Here is a 26,605-nt window from a genome sequence, read left to right as displayed (position 1 = left end):
CAAAAAGATAAAGGCATCATTCCATACCAAAACCAATCTATGAAAGAAATTCAATTTTCATTCCTTAGACCAAGAAACTCTTTTCACTTTTAATAAACTGGCTTACTATCAACATACTGTGCGTTGAATGATTCCCAGGAGTTACACTAATAATTATAATCACTAGTATAGGACAGGTATGGAACCACCACTATCATGAATATACCTGAGGCCCTCATTACCTGCCAAGAATGTTGAACTATTTGCATTATCTGAAGTACTTATAGATGACTAAGATGACCTGAATAGGAAGGGACAGTATGAAAACCATTACTTTCCACAAAAACCATTGTCACTATCCTACATTATTTATCAAAGAAGATGAGCTCTCCGTTATGACCTAAGAAAGAGATTTGGGAGTCATGGCAGATTATTCCCAGAATCATTAGCTTACTCGCTGATGGTATATTTGTGCGAGGGTGCTAGGACAGGAAGAAAAAAAAGTGTTCTTATTAAAATATTATGATGCATCTACATAACTAGCCTTGGTTACAAAATGCATAAAGCCCAGAAGAAGAAAGAGGACAAAGTAAGCCAAGAAATCCAACCTCTGTCCTCCACCCCCTCCCCCAGAAAAACCCAACAAACAAAAACATAAGATAAAGCAGCTCCCCCTCCTAAATAGATATAAGCATCTATAATACACTTTTATCCTTGACAAAATAAAATAACACCGAAGAATAATTTCTTGACCTCCGCATTTCTTTGAGGAAGGTTTAGATATATACCAAAAGAGGAATACAATAAATCCATTTTATTAAGAGTATAAAAAAGGTAAAATTCTATTACCTCTAAAATATCATCCTTTAGAACTGAGAGCTCACTGCTGTTCCTTGCCACAAAGTCATACTTGGATTTGGCATATTTCTTGGGTTGTGCTTTGAGTGGATCATAATTTCTATAAAAAGAAAAAGAAATTATCATTCAGCTAGCTCTTCCTAAAGGCTAAAAATAGAAGTAAAACATTAAGGCAAGCTAATTCCTACCAGAAAACATTCTGACAAATTATTTCAAGAGTAGTTTAGCTTATCACATTACATAGAATATGAGAACTAAAAAAAAAACTTTGGAGTTCTCACTATTAAAATGAGCAAACTATGGCTAGGGCAAAAATAAATAATGCAAAATCACAAGGTTAGTGGGTACTAAGCCAAATCTAGAACACAAATCTATGAGTTCTTTGTCCATTAAATATACTGGGATATTGCTTTGTCAATTAGCATCTCCACCATGGAAGAACTGGGACAAAGATCAGTATTAGCATTTTTTATAAAACTAAAGGAGAATGAAGATAATTTCCATGGTGGTAACTTAAATTATATGTTTATTTCACTAATTCAAGCGATGTCTTTAATTCATATTAAAAAATTATGACTGTCAATTTTTATTGACAATGAAAGCTCTGTCCAGTTCCTAAATTGCAAGGGAAGGTGTAGATTACGTACAAGACTAATAACACTTCCTAATTAGTTAATTCCCTATAAACTTATTTTAATAGTAAGAACAGGTCCAAGAGTCCTGTTTTTTTAAAAACAAAACTTTCTCAAAGAACCAAATACTTCCTTTTAATCATTGAATGACCATTAATAGATTTAACATAATTTTAAAAATACTTCTATATATAATACAATAAAACTTGGTATATCAACAATGTACTGATAATAGTTTATTCATTTCAGTAATAAAATAACTTTAACTGTTTCTTATTAATTTTACTCCCTCTTCTCCTTCATTTACCTTTCCACATTTCCTTACTCATTTCTACAAGAGAAAAAGCAGAAAGGAACTAAAGATGTTTGTTCATCATTCCCTGTCAAGTGGCCCACCAGGGTCCTCTGGAATCACAGCAGGGCCAGCATTATAATTGTGGACACAATGTATCATGTCATCACAGGTAATCTGCAATCTCTTAGCAACTCCAGAAGAGATGAGGGACAATGAAAAAAATGGCCCCTAAGCTATGCTACCAATTGGCCATTTTTGATATATTAAAAAATAAGAAAAAGTGAGAAAAGTAACATTATAGCCAAATAATTATTGTATAGTAATAATAATTTAAAAACTGTTCCATGGGCTTCCCACCCCTATTCCCTAGTTTATATGTTTACATTCTACTTAGATTTCATTTGTGGGGGGGGGGGGAAGTTCAACCACTTCAAAAGTCAGAAAAGCAGTAATTTCAGTGTCCTTTCTTCCTTCCCCTCAAGTTCCCCCCTTCCGTGATCTAGAAAACAATCACTATTAATAATAGAGAGTTGAGTACACTATAACAAAAGATAGAATAACTCTCTGCCACTGTGTATCTGAACCAGCAAGTTAAAAAGAAAAGTTTGCTGTAGTTCTTGAAGTCTTTGTTATCTTGAGTGTCTCAGAGGTGACTGCCCAGCATGCACTTTGTAAAGTGCTTTAGAATCTACAAATCTTCATGGTTTACAATTTCTTGTCCACTACAGATTAAATTTAGCTATGATACTGACCACAGTAATCAATCTGAAAATCATACTTTGTAATTTTTCAGATACATGAAAGTTTCTTAAGAGATCTATAATGTATCAAAATGTACGGCTTTGGAGTAATAAATATGCACTTGATAGAGAGCTGACGTGGAGTCTGCAATGATTGGAGACAACTCTAAAACACAAACTGCTTTTGGATACCAGTAAACTATAATCCCTCAAAGGTGAGGGCTCTAAATTCAACAGGTGGTTTACCTAATGGCATGGTAAGTTTCACTGAAGAATGCCTATACTTCGCATGGCGTTTACTGCATTCCAGGGATGTAACAGAGTTTAGGGTAATAAAAATAATTATAAAAGCAAATTCCAAAGAAGAAAAGGAAAATATTAGGATGAGTAGTAAGTTAGTCAAGAAGAATTTCAATGAAATAATTTTTAAACTTCAAAAATAATTTTCGGGGCGCCTGGGTGGCTCAGTCGATAAGCATCTGCCTTCGGCTCAGGTCATGATCCCAGGGTACTGGGTTCGAGCCCTGCATCGGGCTCCCTGCTCAGCGGGAAGCCTGCTTCTCCCTCTCCCACTCCCTCTGCTTGTGTTCCCTCTCTCGCTGTGTCTCTCTCTGTCAAATAAATAAATAAAATCTTTAAAAATAATAATAATAATTTTCATGTATTATCTACTAAAAATTGAATCTATAATTAAAACTTCCTTCATATGTTGGCATTTTTAAAATGTATTATTCATTGCTGACTTTATACTCAATCTAATATGTTACTGGTGTCCTTAGGGTAATATCTGTAAAATTTCCACACCAGTTACTTAAGTACTACCTCCGTTATCATTCCTAACAAAAATCAAACATTTTAAATCCCATCTTCTTTAGATTCTATTAAGAAAAAGGTATAATGAGAAGAAGGAAAGGGAATGCAACATTCATGGTGAGTGAGGCTTTGAGGTAGGAAGGTAGCAGGGCAAGTTCTCTACCCCACTTCATCTGAATGACCATTCTCCCATATATATTTTTTTCACTTCCTGTTCTTTCTCTTTTGTAGACGGGTTGGCCACAATGTCAACCTCATTAGCTGAGGCTGGTAAACAAGACTGAAGAGGTGAACCTACTCCAGTGCCTTTATTTCTCCTCCATCTCAATTCTCCATCTTTGCCCACACTGAATTTTTTTCAAGAGTGAAACTATGGGAAAATAAACGAAATATAAAACTGGAAAGTAAAAATACAATATAATAAGATGAAATGGCATAAATGGCAAATAAGGCACTGACTCCTTCTAAATATTTAGTTTATACTTAGAAATAGGTCTATCTAAAGGAAGATTTGTTTTTGTTGGGGGAGAGAATGATGGAAATTGTTTCCTTTAAAAGTTACAGAGCTAGAAAGATCCTTAGAGACCATCTGGTATAAACTAATGGAGAGTTTCAAAAACAATTCTTCTTTCTTAATTCAGATTTTGTCAGAGCATCTTTTTGAAAAGGGAAAGTCATCCAAAGGCATTTGCGCTAAATTAGAGTTATAGGCTGGAGGTTTTCCAGTAAGAATTATAGAATAGAGGCTTTGTTTATCAAAGCCAATTCTATAAAGGAACAACTGAAACAATTAACAGATGGAAAGTTTAAAGAAGTAGTGAACAATGCAGACACCGGGACCTCTATTTGCACTAAATCAGAGACAGTTATCCGCAGCTCTCCAAGTGGTGCCCGTGAAATGTTACCTATCTACGTGGCGATTAGGAGTTGGCTTAAAAGCCACAACCGCTTCCCCTTGGTCCAGATGGGGCCCTCTTGTGTACATGTTATTGAATGCATACCCATCAGCTGGAGGATACTCTGATACACTGGACTGCTGAAAGACAGAGGGAAGAGAGATTAAAGAGTCGCTAAGGCTATTGGAATGACCACTAATATCAGTCAACAAAACCTTCCACCATATTGTGATCAGTTTCTCAATTTCAAGTGTTTGACCATTATTAACAAGTTATGAAAAGGGGGTGATATATTTTGGTCAAAGACCTATTTATAACAGGAAAAGTCATTAGTACCAAAGCTAAATTGTAATTCTGAAAATAAGTGGGTATACAAGCAATAAATTCTTTCCTCAGGAATTTCAGTAATAAGTGATTTTGGTAGTAGGTAGACTTTAATGGCTTACATAAAATAAAACTGGTTTAAAAACAACAATAAAACTCTTCCCCCTTGCTCTCTGTGTTTAAGGAACAGACCCTTACCACTCTAGCAAAGTAAATAATACCACATGAAAATCACCTAAACCCTGCATTAAAATTACACTACATTTCATTTTTTAAAGATACACAGACCCTATTTTTTTTATTTTTTAAAAAATGGCAGCTACTATTATCAGATTTACTGTTGAGGGAAATACAGAAAGACAGAAGGAAATACAGAAAGACAGAAACACATTAATCTTGACAATCAATACAGGATAAGACAATGCTAAAGTAATTCTTTTTTGTAGTTACCCAATTCCAACATGAGCCCACTGGGTGCTACCAGGAGGGGGAACTGAGGTCTACGGGCCCCAGTGAGCACATGGTTTCAAAGCTATGGGGAAAATAAGAAACAGAGACAAAACAAAAAAACAAAAAAAAACTCATTCATGTAAAGATTTTATGCTGTTTCCTTATATGTAATCAAGTATGGAGGAGGCACAATAGACCATGAAGTACTGGAAGTCCTTGGCTATTTAAATTGCTTATGAACTCATTAGGGCAAAATATTTGAAACTGGAAATGTTTTAGAAAAGTCTTAGACACATGTTTACTATAGTTCATCCTAATGACAGAGTTGGCAGGAGTAGGGATATGTTTAAACACAGATGGTGTAGGTGAGGTTTCTCCAATGGACTAGTGTGGATGTCAAAATACCCACACTATATTACTCCTTTAGAATATGCTTAACACACAAATGCAAAGAAACAGTTTTCACCATTTAAATACCTTAGCTTAAATCATCAACAAAATGAAAAGGCAACTATAAAATGGGAGAAAATATTTGCAAATCATATATCTGATAAGGACTAAAAATCCAAAATATATGAAGAACTCATATAGCTCAAGAGGAAAAAACAAACAAACAAACAAAAAATCCACCCAGTTAAAAAATGGGCAAAGCAACTGAATAGCCATCTTTCCAGAGAAGACATACAAATGGCCAACGGGTACATGAAAAGGTGCTCAACATCACTAATCATCAAGGAAATGTAAATCAAAATCACAATGAGTTGTCACCTCACACCTGTTGGGATGGCTATCATCAAAAAGACAAGAGATAACAAGGGTTGGTGAGGATGTGGGAAAAAAAGGAAACCCTCGTACACTGTTGGTAGGAATGTAAATTGGTGCAGCTGCTATGGAAAACTGTATGGAGGAGATTGCCTGGGGGACTCAGTCGGTTAAGCGTCCAACTCTTGATTTCAGCTCAGGTCATGATCTCCTCGTCATGAGATTGAGCCTGTGTCCCGCTCTGTGCTCAGCAGGGAGTCTCCTTGGGATTCTCTCTGTCTGCTTCTGTCCCCAACACCCAGCTCACACAAGCTCTCTCAAAATAAATGCATAAAATCTTAAAAAAAAAGAAAACAGTATGGAGGTTCCCCAAAAAATTAGAAATAGAACTACCATACTATTCAGCAGTCCTGCTACTGGGTATAATAGTAAAAGAAATGAAATTAGGATCTTGAAGAGATATCTGCATCTCCATGTTCACTGCAGCCTTGTTCACAATACGGAAACAAGATAAGTGCCCATCAACATATGAATGGGTAAAGATATGGTATAAATATACAACGGAATATTATTCAGCTATGAGAAAAAAGCAATCTTGTTATTTGCAACAACACAGATGGACTCTGAAAGCATTCTGCTAAGTGAAATAAGCCAAAGAGGAAAAGAACAATACTGCATGGTATCACTCACATGTGAAATCCAAAAAAGAAAAAAAAGTTGAACTCATAGAAACAGAGTAGAAAAGTGGTTGCCAAGAGCTGGGGGAAATCAGAAGAAGTTGGTAAAAGGGTACAAACTTTCAGCTATAAATGAATAAGGTCTGAGGATCTAATGTAAAACATGGTGAGTACAGCTGATAACACTGTATTGTATAATTACAATTTGCTAATAGAACTTCAATGTTCTCACCAAAAGAAAAAAAGATAAATATGTGAGGTGACAGATGTGTCAATGTGCTAATTAACTAGATTGGGGGGGGGATCCTCTTGCAATGCGTATCAAATCACCAGATGAACACCTTAAATATCTTATGATTTTGTCAATTATACCTCAATAAAGCTGAAATTAAAAATGACAAATAAGGGGGCGCCTGGGTGGCTCAGTCTGTTGGGCGTCTGCCTTTGGCTCAGGTCATGGTCCCAGGGTCCTGGGATCGAGCCCCACATCGGGCCCCCTGCTCAGCGGGGAGTCTGCTTCTCCCTCTCCCTCTGCCGCTCCACCCACCCCCGCTTGTGCTCACTTTCTCTCTCTCAAATAAATAAATAAAATCCTTTTAAAAAAGACAAATAAGTAGCTTAATTAATTCAGTTTATCATTTCCTAGTTGAGAGGAGAGGCACTAGATGATTAGGCAATGTTTTCTAAAGAGGGTGTTAGAATCACCCTCACCTTTGGCTAACTCTGAACAGAACCGAGTGAGGTCAGTCAGCATGAGATCACTGGGTCCTGAGAGTGACTAGAAATATTGCAAGGGAGGAGAGAAATGATGACGTATGTCTACCTGTGATGACTACACAAGCTTGTTTAGGGCTGCTGCTGGTTCAGAGGAAGTAAAAAAGTTGAGTATTGCCACCCATGTTTGACACCCCACGTCACCCAAGCCTTTCGATTCTACACAAAACCACCAGATCCTGAATCATCCAAGTCTTGTCCTGAGTGTATTTATTTTAGTACCAATAAAGTATAATAAAGTTCCTCTTCTGGGGATGATTGCATTTTTTATGCATTTTAAATCACCATTAGTTGGCCTCTTTTCCAACAAAACCTTAAGGCATAAAAATCCCCTAAAACAGCTAGCAGGTCCTTTTCATTTCATTTTTTTACACCTCTGGATAAGTACGTAAGCCATAAAATGGAAAACAGTTTACAACAGGAAAGTGATAACTCATCACAAGGAAAGATTCTCAATAATTCTTCCTTTAAAATTACTTCTTCCATGAGAGTAGACAACTTTTACACTGGAAGCCCAGAACACATGACTCTCTCTTTAAATATGCAAGTTTTTGAAAAAGAACCCACGAAAGTGAATTTCTGAGGCAATACATTAAGTGGATCTATTTTCTTATTTAAGATACAAAGACTGTAAGCTAGAAATTTCTGTGATTTGAAAATAGTCGGCTGTAACTATAGCAACAAGTGTGTCATAATTTCATGTTCAATTACATCTTTTTTCCTCTAAAAAAGTTGCCCTTTATGAGTAAAGGAAATCCACAGTGCTGAGGTCTGAACTATAAAATCCACACTGCTGAGGTCTGGAGAGGGACTGCCAACCAATGCAAAGGCTCTGAGGTCACTGTCTTAATCACTTAGAAGGGACAGCAGTTAGAGACTCTACCCTTCGATGCGCCAGAGGAAAAAACAATTACATTAGAAAAAAATATATGTCTTCAAAGCAGTGTATTTGCTTTATTTCTGAAGTTTCAAAATTTAACCAATCTTCTATATTATGGTTACTGTCCAAGGGACTGATTTTTAAAAAATTAATTTATGTGTTTTTCCTCAAAAGTGAAGATTTACTCTGGTTTGTTAATCATTCCTTCATATCATGTTTGCCATATTATAAATACCCACAGCACTCTGAGAAAATTAATCTATGGAATTAAATAAAGGAAATGAACTGGACTTCAAGGAAGATCTAGTCATCATTTACTGTTTCTTCTCCAAACTAGACCTCATTCATCTGATTCCTTGGGTTCTGATCCTTCTATTTGGTTTGGTTCAGCTTTAAGCAATGTTTGATTTTCTTTTCTGACAGAACAAGAAAGAGTCACAGGAAAATCATTTTTAAGAAATGTGCAGAGATAACTTACCCAATTTCAATCTCTCAATTTGCTCCCCAAATAGGTTATGCTCTAAAGCTTACTAAATACTTAAAAGGCACAATAAATTTTGTGATCTCCTCAGGGTGTATTAGGGTTATAAATGATCATTTGAGCCTGGGGACTGAGTCCAGAAGACACTCTGGCCTTCTAGCCAGGCTGAGAAGGTTTCGGGGTTTAGAACTAGGTAGAAGGAAGGAGGGAAGGAGGGCAGGAAGGAAGGAGGAAGGAGGGAAGACATGGGACATTTGGGAAAGAGCTGCTTGGGACAGGCTTCAGGGACCTAGGTTCAGGGAGCTGTCTTAAGGGTCTGACGATGGAGAGAAAAACAGAAAGAACAAGCCAAGCAGCAGTGGGGCAATTCTCTGACAGGGGGAGAAAGCAGGCACTCACAAATTGAAACGGGATCACCAAGGCTCAGGGAACACTAGCAGGTGGGTAGGGGTGAGTGCTAACAGGACTCTAAGGCTGGCGTTAGGCTTCACAGGGAAACAAAGCAACTGTCACGGCAATGACAAAGAGGTGAGAGGTAACCAAGGGCAGCAGGACATATAGTCATTGGTTCTAGAACAATCTTCAGATCAATAAAACGAGAACTCACAATCAGAATTACAAGAGAATGCACAGGTTATTGCACTTTCTACAAAAAGTGATGCTAAACAACTTTACCTCCATGGATAATCTTTTTGTCTCCTGTTTGCGCTGATGTTCTGCTACATTTGCCACAGACTCAGCCAACTGATAAAGATCTTGTTCCATCGGTGCGCCCATGAAGCTCAGCATGGGAGGCTCCCAACCGTTGCGGAACCGCGGGACATATGGTGGGATGAACTGCTCTTTTGGCCATTCTGCTCTGTAGAGGGACAGTAAGGCACAAAATTAAGAAATGTATCCATGTTCAAAATTACTTTCAATAAGGTTAGCCACAAAAAATAAAAACAGGTAACAACAAACAGAAACAAAGCATACCTCATCTGCCTTCTCTCTCTTCAAAAAGGGAAAGTGAACATGCTTATACTAGTCTGGAATGCCAACAAAATGAAAGGAAGATTGAATCCTGCTTCATGATCTGTTTTCAGTACACTGCCTCAATTCTCCATTAATTCAGTTATGTAACATGGATATAGGTTTTGAAAATTTGGAAAAGGAGCATGAGGCTAGAAGTGTTACAAGTATTTAGAACACGAACTTCTCCTGTATCTAAAGTAGTTTCAGATTCTCATCTTTCCCTTCCTTCCCCTCCCTTGGTATGAACCCTCCTGGTGTCAGATACATCTTTCAAAAGAGAAACAACAGAGAATGTTCTTAACATTTATGATTTTTTTAAGTTACAAAGTCCCCTAAATGAAACATTACTAATTTTATAAATTAAATTTATCAGTGAGCCTTTAATCAGTAAAATCAAGTTAGGACTAATCTGGAATCATAATCATTACCCGTTCATTATTTAATGACTCTAAGAGAGGCTTATTTCTACAAGCTCCTAATCACTCATGAACCACAAAAATAACTGGGACAGAAATTATAGCTTCATCTCTGCTATACTATGTTGTTTTATCTTTCACGAGTGAAAGATTAATTCTTCAGGTTATATTTCTACTATGATGAAATAAGTCTTTTTATTCAGATTATTATGTACCTTCATGATCTTTTTATCTTTATGAATTTTTAAATCAGTATATTCATTTCCTAATACTCTTAACAATTAGGATCTAAAAAATTACCTTTTCTCTTGTCAAGAGCTAACGATATATTTCCTTTTGATGTAGTTTTTCCAATGGTCATTCATTTTCTCATTTTGAGGTAGGACCCAAAATCAAGAAATTAGAAAGTCTGAGCTATTTTTGTACTAGGAGATCTGATGAATTTAGTAAGTTTCATGGGAAAATACTAAAAGATCCCACCTAGGCTTATCATAAGACTATAAACTATGAAAATCTAATAGATTTAAGAAATCTATTTAACCAGAGCCCTTTTATAAAAATCTCACCTTCCCAGAGATATGGTATAATACATAAATAGCATGATACAGTAGGTTATATTAGTATATAAATAAATTTAAATATTGTTTTCAAAATAAAAACAACAACTACAGGGCTTTTAAATAATTTTTTGCTTGGTAAACCATTCAATATGTAAACCATATCCCAACACAAGCTGTTGCCTAAGTCCAAAATGTAAGTTTTATATTTTATATATAAACACCATTTATATGTGTTTCAACAGAAGAAAAGGAGGAGGAAAAAAATTATGAACTGATCCATTACTTTTAGGCTAGCCCATTCAAAAGCATTAGGAAGAAAAGCGTCTAAGTGACCACACTGAATGACTCACTCTAAGTAGTGAGAGAAAAAAATGATTTGGGCCATGGTTAGGAAGGCAAAAATTATTTATTCACATATCATAAAATGATAAATATTTTTTTGCCTTGCCTAGGAAACTTTAACACTGCAATGTTAAATGAGGCAATGTAAATGATTTGTCTTCCACAATCACTACTGACAAAAACACGATTTTTAAAATGATCCCCTCCTCCTTTCCATTCCCACTACTACTGTTCCAGACCCAGGGAATGTTGCTTACTAAGGAATCTCTACACTAGCATCAGCATCCCAAGGGGCCTCCTGGCCTCACTTTGGTCCTTGTCCTTGCTAGGCTCAACTAGCAGACTGATCTTTCTAAAATGCAGATGTGATTATGTCACACTCCTATTCACACAGCTATTGGTTCTCCACAGCCTATAGAATCTTCTCCAACTCTTTAGCATGGCAGTGGGAGCCTTCAGAGCCCACCTGCTTATTTCCATGTGCCTCATTTAACACCATCCCTCCTTGCCCCCTTCCCCACAAGCACCTGCTATCCAAAGTCTATATACCAGCTAAACCCATATTCAGTCTCCATTCTCTTGACTTCCTACTTCATGCCCTCATTCATGCTTCTCTATTAGGAAGGCCCCTTCCCACCTATGTATTTGTGGAAATCCTACTCATCCAGCTGAAAGGCAGCATAGCAAAATAATTATGAACATTAACTCCAGAGCCAGATTGCCAGGTACAAATTGCAGATCTGCCACTTAAGAGTTATATGGCTTTGAGCAAATTACTTAACCACTCTAGGCCTCAGTTTTGTTATCTGTAAAATAGGGATAACAACAGTACTTATATAAAGTTCATAGAAGGGTGCCTGGTGAACACTATCTGTATAGTGTGTACATAAATATTACATAATATACTACTCTTATTATCTATTGATTTTAAATGGAGCTCTTCTTTGAAAGCTAACTACCCCCCTCTTCAAATCCTCTTCCTGATGGCTCTCCCTTACCAAACAACAGCAGTTTATAAGTCACTCCGGGCAGTTAATATGCCTTACATTTTATAGCTTCCCCACTAGACTGGCTTTTTAAGGGTTTAGGCTTTTTCACCTGTAATGCTTAGTCTTTCATACGCAGAAGGCTAAAAATAAACATCTCGTTAGATTCCTGTAATAACAAAGAACAATACTTGAAGTATTACAGGTATTAAACTCATATACATCTACCTGGCTTTCATCCACGTTTCGCCCAGTGACATCCACAGCTGTCTTTCATCATTGTTGACAGTATAATTTAAGAACTCAATTGTGTCCTTAGTCAATAGGGGGCTGAGTACTGAACTGGCTAGTTCAGGACCTCCTGTTGCCTGCACCACCTAAAATGACAATAAATCATTTTTTAGCAAGATGATGATGATTACTTGTATATTTTCAAAATATGTAAAATCCATGCCAAAACAAGCACTGTTTTTATATACTCAGATTTTGACGTGGTGCAGTGTACTACTTACTGAATGAAAAACAGCTTATTAAGTCAACCTGCCCGGCCCAAAGGTGACTAATAATCTAGAATGAAAAGTTAGTAGCTTAACAACTTTCACAGGATCTATTGGTTGCATATGACCGTATTTTCCCTGGAAAATACTAATGGCTATCCAAACAATTCTCAGCCAGGTTGTTTAACTACCTCTGCTTTTTGCTTAAAAAAAAAAAAAAAAAAAGTACATGTATCTTTCCTGGCAAATCTATTATCCCAAACTTGAAAAGTATGGTTCTATAAATGAATACTACAGAGAGAAATAAGGCTCAACTTAACAGTCCATGGCTGTGCCTATAAAGACATACAAAAATAAAAGGATCCAGAGAGAAAAGTGAGAGAAGAATGAGAACTGGTACTCTGAATCTATGGTATTTTTCCCCAGGATTTAATTCTAGGAAATTGTCCTGATTTAAAATGGATAATTTAATGATTAGCAGAAACAAATAAACAGGTGCACCTCTCTGATAAACAAAAGGTTGATAAGTGTATGTCCGGAAACTGCTCCAAATGGACTTCTCAGAGGCTATTTCCTGGCTAAAGAATGGTAGTTATCTCCTAGAGCAGAAACCAGAGCCCTTTTATAAAAATCTCACCTTCCCAGAGATACGGCACAAGAAAAAAGGGATTTTTTTTTTTTGAATGGCTCCAGACCAAGAGTCAGTTTCTCAGTTTCTCCCCAGTCATCCAAGTGTTCTGAGCATGCTATGCTGTTGTATGCCTCTGTGTTATCTGCACGTGCTGCTTCCCAGTTCCCCAAGAGGCCCTTCCTTTATCACTCAGAACTCTACTCCGGTACCACCTCTTCCAAGAAGCCCTCCTTAATCCCAAAGCATAGCTCCAAGGCACCTCAGTGTCCCCAAAACAATTTATGCATATAAGTAACACGTTACATTTTAACTTATGGCTTATTTTTCAGTTTTCCCTCCTGTGAGGACTTGGACCAAGTCCATTGCAGAAGACACAGTGTTAGAGGGATGATTGAGAATCAGTGAAAGAAAAGATGAGAAGTAAGGAGGGAGGCTGACTCTTACTTGAGAACAAAATTTACCCTGCCTGGTACAGTAATTTTCTTACTTCCAAGCCCTATAAGCACTTCTGGTAAATATGTAGGAATGATTAAGAAGGAAAAGTAAAGGAGTAAAATCTAGGAGTAGAGAACTTTAAAATCTTTGGGAATGAAAGAGAAGAAATGTCAATAAAAAGCCCTAAGACATAGTTCCCTCTCAAGAACGGATGTTAAGCACGTATGCATGTATGGTTGCTGTGGGTGTGCTTGTGTGTGGAGAGGCTGAGGGCAGAGGGCGGGTCTTGCAAGGTTTAAAGCCACTAAATTTTGTGTGGCTGGTCGTAGGCCCTAAATAAATGTTCCTTCCCATGTTTCTTGTCCAAGTAATATGCCTGGGGCACTGTAGGCAGAACATTAAAAGGAGTAACAAACATATTCTGATTGGAGAGGCCATGAAGAAGGAGTCATTTTTGATGAAAAAAAAAAAAAAGATAAAATGAATCCTATTTTCAGATACATAGCTTGATCACAAAGGCTACTTTCTACATGTGAGGGAAACCAGTCCCATTATTTTATAGTTCTCTTTCATGTAACGACTACATTATCTACATATCTACTTATAATGTGTGAAAGAGTATGCCAAGAATGAGGAGATGGCAAAAACTCTTTTAGAGTCAACACTTCCTAATATTCAAACCAAGACAGTATCAAATGTGTTAAAGAATAAGGAATATAAATTTTGTTAATGAGATTCTATGGGCTTCTTTGCATATGAATGGCCTTGATTTAATTTTTAAAAGAGCTTATAAAGCAAGGATTACTCAACAATAACTAGACAAGTAGAAATCTGATGTTCTATATATATAGCAACAACATATGGAAGCATTCATAAATTATTGATGTAGTCTTGGACTTTCATCTTCTAATCTCTTATTGCCCAGTTCTGACACCTATGTTAATAATGTTACTTTCCTATGTTTGTAAAGCAATATTCATTTCATATTCTACTTCAGGTCTTGTCTATTTGCCCTTAGGTAAAGAAGGAGAAGATTTATTATCCCTTTTTGTTACTTGCACTTTCTTTTTCTCTCTCTTTTTTTTTTTTGATAATCAAGTAAAACCTATGGGAAATGCATTTGAATTTGCCCCATTTTTGATAAATATTAGAGTACTCAAACCATAGTGTTCATATGCCCTCAACCAAAATAATGAAATTTATCTGCTTCGTCTAGTCTTTAAAAAAACAATCACAGAAATAAGACACAGGATAATCACACATTACTAACAATTATCATTACTGCCATTGTCATCCCACAAAGTGATCATTTGCTCTTCTGACAGGGACAGCCATTCACAAACACTCCACCCATGCCTGCCTTAGCCCACAAAGGAGGAAAGTCTGTCCTCCTGGAAGTATTTAAAAGAGACTCCACCTCCTTTCCACTCCTCACTCACTTGTCCTCCCACAAAAACCAGAATGACCCATCTAACTGGTGAAATTGTAGAAAAGGGTGAGTTGTAGCCTACTCTCTTTTCAGATCTGTCTGTATGGGAGGGCGACAATTGCTCCATCTGCTTTCTGTCACATGCTTTTCCCAAACTCCTGCACTTTTTTGTTGTGTACTCTTTAATATTCCAGTGAGTTCTCCCAACTGCCCCGTAGGACAAGATGGTTGTATGTAACGTCAGCCTAGACAAGTTGCTATTACACCATTTGTAGATATAAGAAATATATAATGTGAAGGGAAGTATATTACCACACCACATAAGGAAAGAACATAGCTGCATACTGAAAATCTTGAAAATGAAGATGTGTATCTTGGATCCTGGCGTCCGGCACAAGAGGTATAACCTTTTGCTGGATAAACTCATAGGAACATCCAACTCCTTCACAAAGGGAATTGTTCCCAACACACCCTTTTGTTAGCTTTAAAAATTATACCTTTTGTACAAATATACATGTATGAGAAGGGAGTTTTCTGGGGGAAAAAATGTATTATGTGGATATCACTCCACCTGGCACAGAGTGAGCATGCTAAAGACTACTAATTGCTCCCTAGTGTCCGCTCTCTTCTTCCTTCTAGAAAGAGAAGCCTCTACATTTTAGATGAACCTACAGGCATGCAGATGGAGACTATATTCCTTTGGTGTTCAGAATGGCCACATGAAAACATTCAGGCCAACTGGACAAAGGCAGAAATTATCTGTTTAAGTTCAGAGTCAGCTCCTTAAAGATAAATCATCTTTCTTTGCCCCTGTACACAGCTGTAACAAGGGCATGGAGGTAAATCAGCTTCCACCATAGAGACATCTGACACAGTTGCTCAATTCTTCTCTTGGACACATTTTCTTCATTTGGCTTCCAGAATACCATAATATTCTTATGTTTCTTCTCCTGACTTAACTGCTTCTTCTCAATCTTCTTTGTTGGTTCTTTCTATCCTCCTAACACTGAATTGCCCAAGGCTCAACCAGTCCTTGTTCCTCAATGATGATTACTACCTTGGTGATAATATCATGGCTTTAAATGCCTTCTATATGCAGATGATCCTTAAATATGTATCTATAGCTTTGATTTCTCCACTGACCTCCAAATTCATATATTCAACTACCAAATTTTTCCATCTAGATGTAACAAAATTTTGACATGTCTAAAACTGAATTCCTTATCTTCCTTCAAAAAAATCTGTCTTACCTATTGTCTTCCCCATCTCGATGAATAATTATTCCATCCCTCCACTCTTAGGCCAAAACCTTTGGAGATACCCTGGGCTCTTGCATAGCACATCTAATCAACCGGCAAATGTTGCTTCTATGGTTTATACCCCAAATCCAACTTCTTACGATTTCTAATGTCACCCGGTCCAAACACCATAATCTCTGATCTGGATTATTTTAATAACCACCCTAGTCCCTTCTTCCCCCAGATTTCTAAGTATTCTAGCCAGAGCAATCCTTTTGTGCTGAAAACACTCCAAAAGTGTAAAAGATTTCATAATCACTTATAAAGACCAACAAAATATGACCTCTTGTTGCTTTGCTGACTTCATCTCCTAATTAAGCTCTCCCTCATTCTGTTCAAGTCACAATACTTATTTATTCCAAGAACATAATTTGCAATTACCATCCCAGAGCACTCACAATAGCTGTTCTCTGTCTGGAATTCTCTTCTTTCAGAAATCCACACGACTCATTCCTCACTTCATTTGCTCAAATGACACCTCTCACCTTAACCAACCCTATTCAAAAAGGGTAATACTCCACCTTGCATACGTGTGCACACTTGCATGAGCATACACCTGAAATATTCCCCGTTCTCTGTCCCTGCTGTATTTTTTCAAATAACACTTATTTTTAGCAAAATATATTATTTATGCATATATTTAGGTTACTGATTGCCCCTCCATACTACAATATAAGTTCCAAGAGGGTAAAAATTTATGTCTGTTTTATTCCTGATAAGCTACTAATAATGGTAAGCATGTAACAGGCTCTCAATTAGTATTTCTGAATAAATAAATAAATGAGCAAAGCCCTCCATCCAGTACCAGTACCTCCTCACACCCAGCCTATTTTGGGAGAAAGAGAAAAACTTTTACATTATTATAGCCATTTGCATTATATCCTAGTATATACTGAAACGCTAGCATCTGATAAATATTTCTTTTCATCTTCCTAGCTCTGTCAGAGACATCGGCTTCCTCAGCAATAAAGTAAAGGTGCTTGAACAGGATGATTTCTAAGGTTCTTTCAAACTCCCAAATTGCACATTCTCAATGTTGACACAGATGCCAAGAGAAATCGTATCCATGCAAAGTAATGAAGGAAAACTGTCGAGATACTCCAGACAGACACTTGGGGTTGAAAAACATACTAAGAGTGATTACTTTCTTAAATTAACAGTCTTACCATATTTAATGGAGTAAATAAAAAATGAACCAAATCTGCAGCACTCGGATTCTGGATGTGAGACTTCAGTTTGGCCTGCAGCATTAAGAAAACAGACAAACAGATTACTATGATGCAATCAAGCAAAAAACAGATGCTCATAAAGGTCTGATACAGACTCAGAGAAAGAGTTCTTTACTACTAGTTTAACTTTTAATATATGAATCAGCCTAGGTAAGTCAGATTAAGAGAATTTAGTTTAAAAACAAGTTAGGAGTTGTTCTTTTTTGATAATTTGCTTGGATACATAGGTTTTATTATCTGTTGTCCTAATTAAAAGCAAATCAAAACATACATACCAAAAAATCTACAAGAATAATTTTATCTCTTCATTTAATCAGGAACCTCCTGGCTAGAATTTGATCTCCTTCGTTTGTTTCTTTTGGTTATATACAAATAAATTCCACTTACCAGAAGGTTAAATCCATGTTTAAACTTTTGTAAACAGTCAACAAACTCCTCAGGAGGGGGAGGTTTTGCCCGCAGAGTTAAAACACCCTCTAAAAGAAATAAACGGGAAGGGGGACAGATGAAAGCAAAGCTGTCAGAAAATCTAGTAGGGGCACCTGAGTGGCTCAGTCGTTAAGTGTCTGCCTTCCGCTCAGGTAATGATCCCAGGGTCCTGGGATTGAGCCCCGCATCGAGCTCCCTGCTCAGTGGGAAGCCTGCTTCTCCCTCTCCCACTCCCCCTGCTTGTGTTCCCTCTCTTGCTGTGTCTCTCTCTGTCAAATAAATAAATTAAATCTTTAAAAAAATAAATAAATAAAATCTAATAAATGAAAAAATAAAAAGCCCCATTTGTGTCTGTAAAATTTGATCATTCCAGATACCATGCTTCCTAGCTACTCTAGTACATCTCCTAGACTCACTGTAACAAACTAAGGTGATCCAACATTTGAAATGGACCCTTCTACCCTTAGGCTCTACTGACTCCTCACCAGTTCCATAGATTTATGCTGTAGCCCTTTTATGTCCCAATTATTGCGCTTATCATCACAAAGACTATAAAAATGTGCGGGTTATAAGCCCTGCTCTGAAGGGCCTTAAAATCTTTAGAAAACCCAAATCGGTAAGTAACCAAGATACACCAAGGAAATGTTGTAGAAAGAGACTGCACCTGGTTGGGAGATGGGAAAATGGACACCTAACAGATGTTTCATGGGGAAAGTAGCTTTTAAGATGGGATCTGAAAGGTCTGTTACACGGCAATTTGGTAAGAAAATGTCATAGTTGGATACAGCAGTATAAGTAAAAAAACATGGAAAAAGGAAACTGCATGTACATGAAACAACAAACTAAAGCAGAGAAACCAAGAGAATGGAAAAGCAGACCAAGGTTGGACTGAGGGTGACCTTGACTGCCAGGGGGGCGGGGGGAGGAGCAGAAGTAAATCAACAGAACATGGAATTAACATGCTGTTCAGAAGAATGAAGTGACTACATTAGATGACGACAACTGTCCTCCCAGAATAAAAGACTGGAGGCTTGAAGACTACTTAGAGAGCCAGGTAAAAAATGATGACAGCTTGAAGCAGACATTAGCTATGAAAATGAAAAGGGAAACAACTGGATATAAAACACACTGAAAAAATAAAATCGATGTTGGCTGCAAGTTAGAGAATGAAGTCATACTAGACCTGTGGTCTTGAATCTGGATGACCAAGAGGATAGAACACCCCTCATAACGGATACAGCAGGAATAAGTGGTTTGAGACATAAGGATGCAATAATACTTAATTTCAGAATACAGGGAGGTGACGTACACCCAGAGGTACACATCTGGAAGACAAGTCTACAGGTCACATGCTTAGGAGGTAGACATGAGCAAGAGAAAAACTGGGAGGTCACGTGTCATGAAAGGGATATTTACTCACTATTCTTTTAATTTTGTTCCACAGTTATAAGTTTATACATTTTGAGGCCATTTTAAATAGCTAACTACAGCATACCCCAAAACAGCTTGTACGTGACCTGAATATATTCTTTGGGAGTTCTCTGATATAAAAATTCAAATCCATTGATAGTTGTAACTATTTTAATGAGAAAAATCAATCCTTTTAACAAAATAATGAGGTTCTATATTTATAATAAAATAAAATCAAAATAGGGGAAGAATAGAGCCATGACTTTCTTTAACAGACATTAATTTTACAGTCACTAATTAAAACTACAAAGAGATGGTTGTTAGCTGAATCTCAGAGTCTCTGTGATTTAGGTTAAGTATCCTAGAGTCTTTTCTTACTATAGCCAACTTAGAACCAAAATGGACCATTCCCTGGGGTCTTCTTAGTCTCTGCCTAACTCCCAGGTGCTATCCCAAAACTAGAAAAGGGACTTTGACCCACTGTCACTGGAGTTTGCTGAGCAGTTCACAAGGGCAGAAACTCTGCCTAGCACTGGAGTTCTGAATGGTCTTTAGAAGTTTAAGAAAATCCAGCGGCGCCTGGGTGACTCAGTCGTTAAGCATCTGCCTTCGGTCATGATCCCAGGGTCCTGGGATTGAGCCCCGCATCGCACTGGGCTCCCTGCTCAGTGGGGAGCCTGCTTCTCCCTCTCCCACTCCCCCTGCTTGTGTTCCCGCTCTCACTGTGTGTCTCTCTGTCAAATAAATAAATAAATAAATAAATAAATAAATCTATCTATCTATCTATCTATCTAAAAAAAAAAAAAGAAGAGAAAATCCAACTTACCTCCTGGTCCTTTCTTTTTACCTTTCTTACTTTTCTTCCTTTTAGAAAGCTCAGAAAATGCTTCAGCTGCTTTTTGGAGTTTTGTGATAAAAAATTCAATGTCATCCAAAATGTGGTTTAATATTTGCTGGAATTAGAAATTACAGAATAAGATTTAAGACAAAATAAAACCATTTTTGCCTCGACTGAATACTATTAGTCAGTAAAGGAAAATCAGAAAGTTAAAAAAAAAAAAAGAAAAAAATACCTCCCACATGCAAATTTCAAGTTTATCACTAATTCTAAGAAAAAGAATTGAACTAAATATACATATACCCGTGGCTAAAGTCTGACATTTACATTTTTCTTTAGCTTAATCTTGTTCTGTTTTCAATACCATAAAGAAAGCATTCACAATATCTATTCAGATTATTAATTATTTTCAACTACTCTAATTTTCTCATAGGGTTCTCCCACATAAAGTTAGGTGAAAAATTCTAAGAAACATCTTGTTAGAAGAGGAATGAGCATTTCTGTTTTCTAATAAATACGCCAATAAAGTACCAACAATATTATTTCATGGAATTAAAGGTACATAGAATGTTCTGATTACCTAATAAACACATAGATAATCTAGAATAATAATCATTAATGAGAGTTGCCACATGGTAAAATAGAATTAATGATGAATTATGCTTTCAGGGATTATTGGATCAGTTTTGATTGTCGTAGCTGACTTTCTCTAGTATGTGTGAAACCTGACAATCTTCTAATTTAAAAGACTAGAAACCGGGATTAAGTAAACTTTTAAGTATAATAAATAATGGTGTAATATAAAAATTAAATTCCAAACTTCAAATTCCTGTATTTGTTTCCAAATAAGGTAGGATTGTATATAACATAAATAGTAATTATATTGAGATTATATTTTATTATTATATCAGAAGGCATTGTCATTCTGTAAGTAAATTACTATGGACTAATAAAAATAAATACAGCCTTATTCTTTATAAAACATTAAAATTTACATATCTACTTTTAAAAAATTCCACTTAACTTTTATCTTTTAGGCATTGTAAAATTGTTTAATAAAAATAAATGTCATGAAGAGATATTTAGAAGACATTTCAATTATGAATTACAAGTTATGAAAAAAGTTAAAATCCCCCAAATCTGATAATTCAGTTTAGGTTCCTTTGTAAACTAGTTAATATGCTAGTTCTTCTATCAGAGCCCTATCCTACTAACTAAATATTGGCATAAAGGCAAAAATAGTTAAGAAAGAAATAATTCAAAGGGCATAACCACCAATGGAAAGAGAAAATACAGTTTGCACAAAACATCTTTATTTAAATCAACTTCATTTTCCCTGCTGATATTTTTTTCCTCTTTAAAAAGAAGGCAATGGCCTAAAGAGGACTGTTGGACCTACCACGTCTCTGTCAATTCGGGCCGCCATCATTTCAGGTGCTTCTTCCTGCTCATGATACTGCCTTGGTTTCTCAACTAAAGAAAAAAGAATCACAAGTCTTTCAACCTGTTACCGAAGCAAGATCAATCTAGGTAGTGAAACATGAAAAGTGGATAGAAAAGAGTGCCATTTGCAAAAGGGAACACCTTCACTGGATACAAAATGAAAACTGCTCATCATCTATCAATGACATGCATCCTTGCCACCACTAACTGAGGAGCACTTGGCCAGGGCTGACAGGCTTGCCTTTAGCCGTTATGATTTACCCTGTAACTTCCCCTTCTATTCTCCCTCTTCCCAACGACAGCCGCCTGTAGAACCAACCCTAACTTCTCACCCTATAATTCCTATACAAGAAAGAAATATAAACTCACATTTAAGCACCCGCTCCTCAAAAAGTGGTGAACTAATTTCTAATGCAACCTCCCAATTTTATACATTCCACCACTGTGATTACAATAAAGCTTTGGGGGTTCTGACAGTAAAGTGCTTCTTTCAAATTCTAGTTGTCATTAAGCACAATGTTGGGCTCACTGATTTATACTTTATAAGTATAAATACTCTAGAGGATTTGCAAATTAAGTAATACATATCTTAAGAGCACTCAAGATGTTAAGTTAGCTCAGTTAGCTAAAGCATGATGTTAATCATAAGGTCACTATAATGAACTCCCTTCTGGTTAATACTACCACTAAACACAGATACTTCTACATATATTTCACAGTAGATTAAATAAAAGAAAAACTGTACAGATGAAACTGGAAAAATGTATCATCAATAATGGAAAAAACTCATGATACATCATCATGACTCATGATGTTCAATATAGAAAACTACAAAAAATACTGAGAACTCTGTATTTATACCTCTTCTATGCCTTTCCCAATAAATGGAATATCGCCCCCCCCAAAAAAGAAGAAATTATGGAGTTTTTTGAAACTTAATTAGTGGCTCTTAAGTACTTTAAAATAATTAGAATTTATATTTATGAACTCTTGCCAGTTAAATGCTGTTTTACATGGAGTTAGCGGCTTTCTTGGGTATAGTATACTACAGAAAGCATGTTGAACTTGAAATACAGCTAGTAAGAACTCCAGATAAGCCCCAAAATATCACTTGGAGGGTGAGGTAAGGGGAGATGCAGTATCTCGCAGACTTTTTCAGGGTCTCTGGCACCACTACGAACCCCGCTGCCACTACTCTACAGAGATCACTTTTGGAAGTCAGGGGTAAGGCTGTGTCAAGGATTCAAAGGAGATGTTTAGTCTGAGTTAGCTGGAGCCTTCAGAGGGACCAAAAATATACTCCTTTTGGGGGGATTTCCAACCAAAAACTGGCCTGGGTCCAGACAGAACCCCACATGATAAGTGCTACGTTCTATACGGCCTAGTAGAAAATTAGAAGTTCTGAAAACCCTTTCTTACTCTCATTTAAATAGGTAAGATTGCACAGAATATTTTAGACAAAATCTAATGAGAGCCCAGAAACATCTCTTTGTTGTAAATCATATTAGGTTTTACAGATGTTTTCACAAATTTATTCAGAATATTTATAAACTTAAGATCTCTTATCCTTCCTCAACTTCAAGGAAGACCATTTTGATCTCTCTCAAAACCCACATCTCTTCTACCAAAATAGTAGCAACAACAAAACACTATGTGAACACAAAAAGTAGAAAACACTACAAACTCCTATTAGGTTTTTTTAAACACAAAATATTACAGAAAAAAAAAAACAGATCAACAGAAATTTGTATGATTTCTAAAAACAAATTGTTATAAAGTAAATATTCTGCTACTTCATTTTTGATAAACAGATGTTTCAAAGACTTTTTTCTTTCATCTGTCTGGTAGCTGGGCTTACATGTAAATCTCTAAAAAATAACTTCAAGTATACAAAAAAAATAAATAAAATGGAAAGCAATTCAGAAATAAAATGAACTCAATTTGGCAAAAATGAGACGAACCACACGTTATGTGTTTTACACTGCAGTAGGGACTGTTGTCGACATTATTCGCTTTCAGATTCACAGCAACCCATGAATCATTATCCCCACTTTACAAGTGAGGTTGAAACACAAAGAGGTACCATCCAGGGTCACACAGCAGATCCTGGTCTTACTCCAGAGTCCAACTTTTGACTCACCAGACTCGAAATAAAGTCTAGTGTCACTTATTTACGGCCACCAAGTTCTATTGTTTAACTACATTGTTAGATATCTGCATGAATAATGTTTTATTAGATAAAGGATAAGTGATTTAAGTCCACTGAACAATGAGGCAGAACCGTGAGACTCTAGTCTTCATCAAATTCAAACTCGTTGGATCACAATTTATTCACTCATAATAAAAAGATTGGACCAAACATATTTTAAGGCATTTTCAGTCATAAAAATTTCAGATCTGGTTAAAAAAAAAAACAAACAAAAAAAACATTCTGACATATAAAAAGTTATGCGAAGTTCTATGCTCGGATTATTTGTCTTCGAAAAAGAACGTCAAGGTAAAATGATGATGCACACAAAGGGCCCCTCTGCCAAGTTTAGTGAGATGGAGATGCTTTTACTCTTGTCCTAATACTCCCCGTACAGCCTTTTCATGTAAGCACAACAGTTTTCCCAAACAGGAGAGTGGTAAGACAATAATAATGGAAAGAATTTTGAAGGACAATCTTTGCAAAAAAATCTGATAGTCTCTTCCCTGGTAGAGAGTTCGACTCACAGCTGAGTCAAACTTCCCATCTTTCTTTGATTGCGTTAAAAAAAAAAAAAAAAAAACCTAATCCTAACACCGTATTTATTTAAATGACTGGTGTGAACTCTCATATGCAATAGTCTTATAGTGTCAAAGTTTTAAATTTCCTGTATCTATGATTTTTTTTAATTAAAAAAGCTAACCTCAAGCTTCAGCTCAGAAATCAGCATCAGAATTTGAGAGCAAGGATTATGTCACAACCCAAAGTCAATGGTCAATAAGTAGCAATCCTCAGAAACACTCACACTCCCCTTGGTCAGCAGCCCATGCAGACCAGGCTGCCACCCGACTTCTAACATCCACCTGGGTAACAGTCCCAGGGGGCACCGGGGCAGGAGCTCTTGGCGGAGGCGGTATACCAGGGTCTGCTTTGGAAATCATCCTAAAAAAGATGAAAAAACAGAATTTTTACCATCTCCGTGTCCATCAATTCTCAGTTTATGGTATTAGCTCTTCAACCTTAAGAACGATGTCAAGGGGGAGGACAACAAGGGCTTCCTAACCATTTCATTTTATGTATATTTACAAATGTGTATGAAATATAAAAACACAGGAAAATTTTAATTCAACTGAACGCTAGGTTTAATTTTTTTCCGGGTCTCCTGTGACTTGGAGAGGCTACGAACTAACTATATTCCTCATATCTATTTGTACCCAGGCTTCTTCCTTCCCTTAAAATGCCACTCATCTGTCCTGACTCTGACTATACATGCTAGAGAAGGCTTCTCAGAGAAAGACCAGAAAACGCGGAGAGAAAAGGTGCACACGTATACTGATAAACTAGGAAGAGCTAATGAGTTGAAATCACAGGCTGTAATCTGTAAAACAGACCTTCATCGAAGATCATTTTTCTAAATCTTTAGAACAGAAACTACAACAACAACAAAAAACGCCCCAAAAACCAAAAGAAAAACGCAAATAAAAAAACTTAAAAACAAAACAATTCTACCCCTTAATTTCTTTTAATGTTTTTACCTCAGGGCTTCAGGCCGCCTCTTCTGTTTCCCTCCTTTACTGTCACTGATCGCACTCTCAATGTCTTCACTAATGAGGTTTGCCTGCAGTGCAAGACAAGTTACCCGTGAGGTCATAGATTTTTCTTGTCTTAATGTATAGGTTCAAACAGCAACAGCAAAATGGATTACATTCCCTGTCTGAATCAGTAAGTGTCCTGATGCAAAAGAAAAGTGTTTTCTTTTTTTAAAATGTGCTTTCAAAACATGACTCTTGCAGTTTTTTGATGGTGAATTTTATAATGACAAATTTTAAAAACTGAAGAAATTCTTAAAGGTTATTTCATCCAGATTCCATTACTTTAGACAAAAGCTATCCTTGCATACAGGCAACGAGAAAAGGAATTTGCATATGCTGGAAATGTAAGTACATGTGGAAAATGTAACTGGGAGAAAATCTCTACCTAAAAAGAAATGAAGGAATTAGAAGTGCATGCTGGTCAAGCAGAGCCCTTCCCCTTTCTCAGCCTCAGGCTCCGGTGGGCACCCATTAACCTACTGGAACAAATCAGTCAGTCCCAGCAGATACTCCCAGTTTGGGACAAATACACTACAATCGTGGGATGAACCCCAACACTAGGTTGTACCTTTTTTGATAACCACTTTATTCTGTCATTTCAGGTAAAAGCTAACTTTCTCCAAACAATTAACTTCTCTAATACTTTTCCAACAAGAATATTTGATGTGGTTTTCTTGGGAAACAGTGTGAAGTTAGCAGCTTCTTAAGAGGTTTATTTTGTTTGGTATGAGGTTTACTTATGACCAGTGATTATTATTGCATATTAGATTCTTGATGGGATGTACTCACCTATTTTTTGTTCCTGCTTGTTCTCTGTCATTTTGTAGGTTTTTCTCAAATATGTATGCTGTATATTCTTTTACCATAAGCACAGACAATCATAAAATTTTAGAGCTGAAAGGAAACTTAAAGATCATCTAATCTGTCCTCTCTGTTTTATAATTAATGAAACTGAAGAATACTCATATGATGGTTTGGCCAAGGTCACATTCCTAATTAAATGTGAGGGCTAACGCACCCTAGCTCCGTGTTACTTCAGTAAGACTATCTTAGTTTCAGGAAGACATTATAAACATCATGTCAAAGACTCTCTGTTATGTGGGATATTAAATAAAACTGAAGATGCTTAGGAACCCTGAACTTCTTTTGCAGGGGGGCTATCATATTTCTAAGAAAAATTTTACTATAGAGGTGGGCAGGAGCGTAGTGTAAAATCCCATAATAAAGAAACTTTAAAACTCAAAAGTGATGTTGCAACATGACCCATATAAAAGAAACTACATCATATTTCATTGTGTTTATATTTT

General features: G+C 36.5%; 1 protein-coding gene across 2 annotated transcripts in view; it reads right to left on the bottom strand.

Annotated features, from left to right (window-relative positions):
• The window catches only part of EPS8 (epidermal growth factor receptor pathway substrate 8), a 179,222-nt gene that overhangs the window by 21,120 nt on the left and 131,497 nt on the right, over window positions 1-26,605 (bottom strand). Inside the window, exons 7-16 of one of the 2 annotated variants that reach the window (XM_021690557.2) lie at window positions 25,242-25,324; window positions 24,512-24,648; window positions 21,475-21,548; window positions 20,064-20,190; window positions 17,786-17,874; window positions 17,336-17,410; window positions 12,108-12,256; window positions 9,237-9,420; window positions 4,223-4,353; window positions 829-937 (exon numbers count right to left, since the gene is read on the bottom strand). In XM_021690557.2, the coding sequence (XP_021546232.1) occupies window positions 829-937; window positions 4,223-4,353; window positions 9,237-9,420; window positions 12,108-12,256; window positions 17,336-17,410; window positions 17,786-17,874; window positions 20,064-20,190; window positions 21,475-21,548; window positions 24,512-24,648; window positions 25,242-25,324 (1,158 nt within the window). The remainder of the gene's footprint in view (window positions 1-828; window positions 938-4,222; window positions 4,354-9,236; window positions 9,421-12,107; window positions 12,257-17,335; window positions 17,411-17,785; window positions 17,875-20,063; window positions 20,191-21,474; window positions 21,549-24,511; window positions 24,649-25,241; window positions 25,325-26,605) is intronic. The other variant, XM_044915452.1, reaches the window with a different exon arrangement.

This window comes from Neomonachus schauinslandi, chromosome 5 (assembly GCF_002201575.2).
Source record: "Neomonachus schauinslandi chromosome 5, ASM220157v2, whole genome shotgun sequence".
NCBI classification, from domain to species: domain Eukaryota; kingdom Metazoa; phylum Chordata; class Mammalia; order Carnivora; family Phocidae; genus Neomonachus; species Neomonachus schauinslandi.
This window is presented reverse-complemented; position numbering and strand designations above follow the sequence as displayed.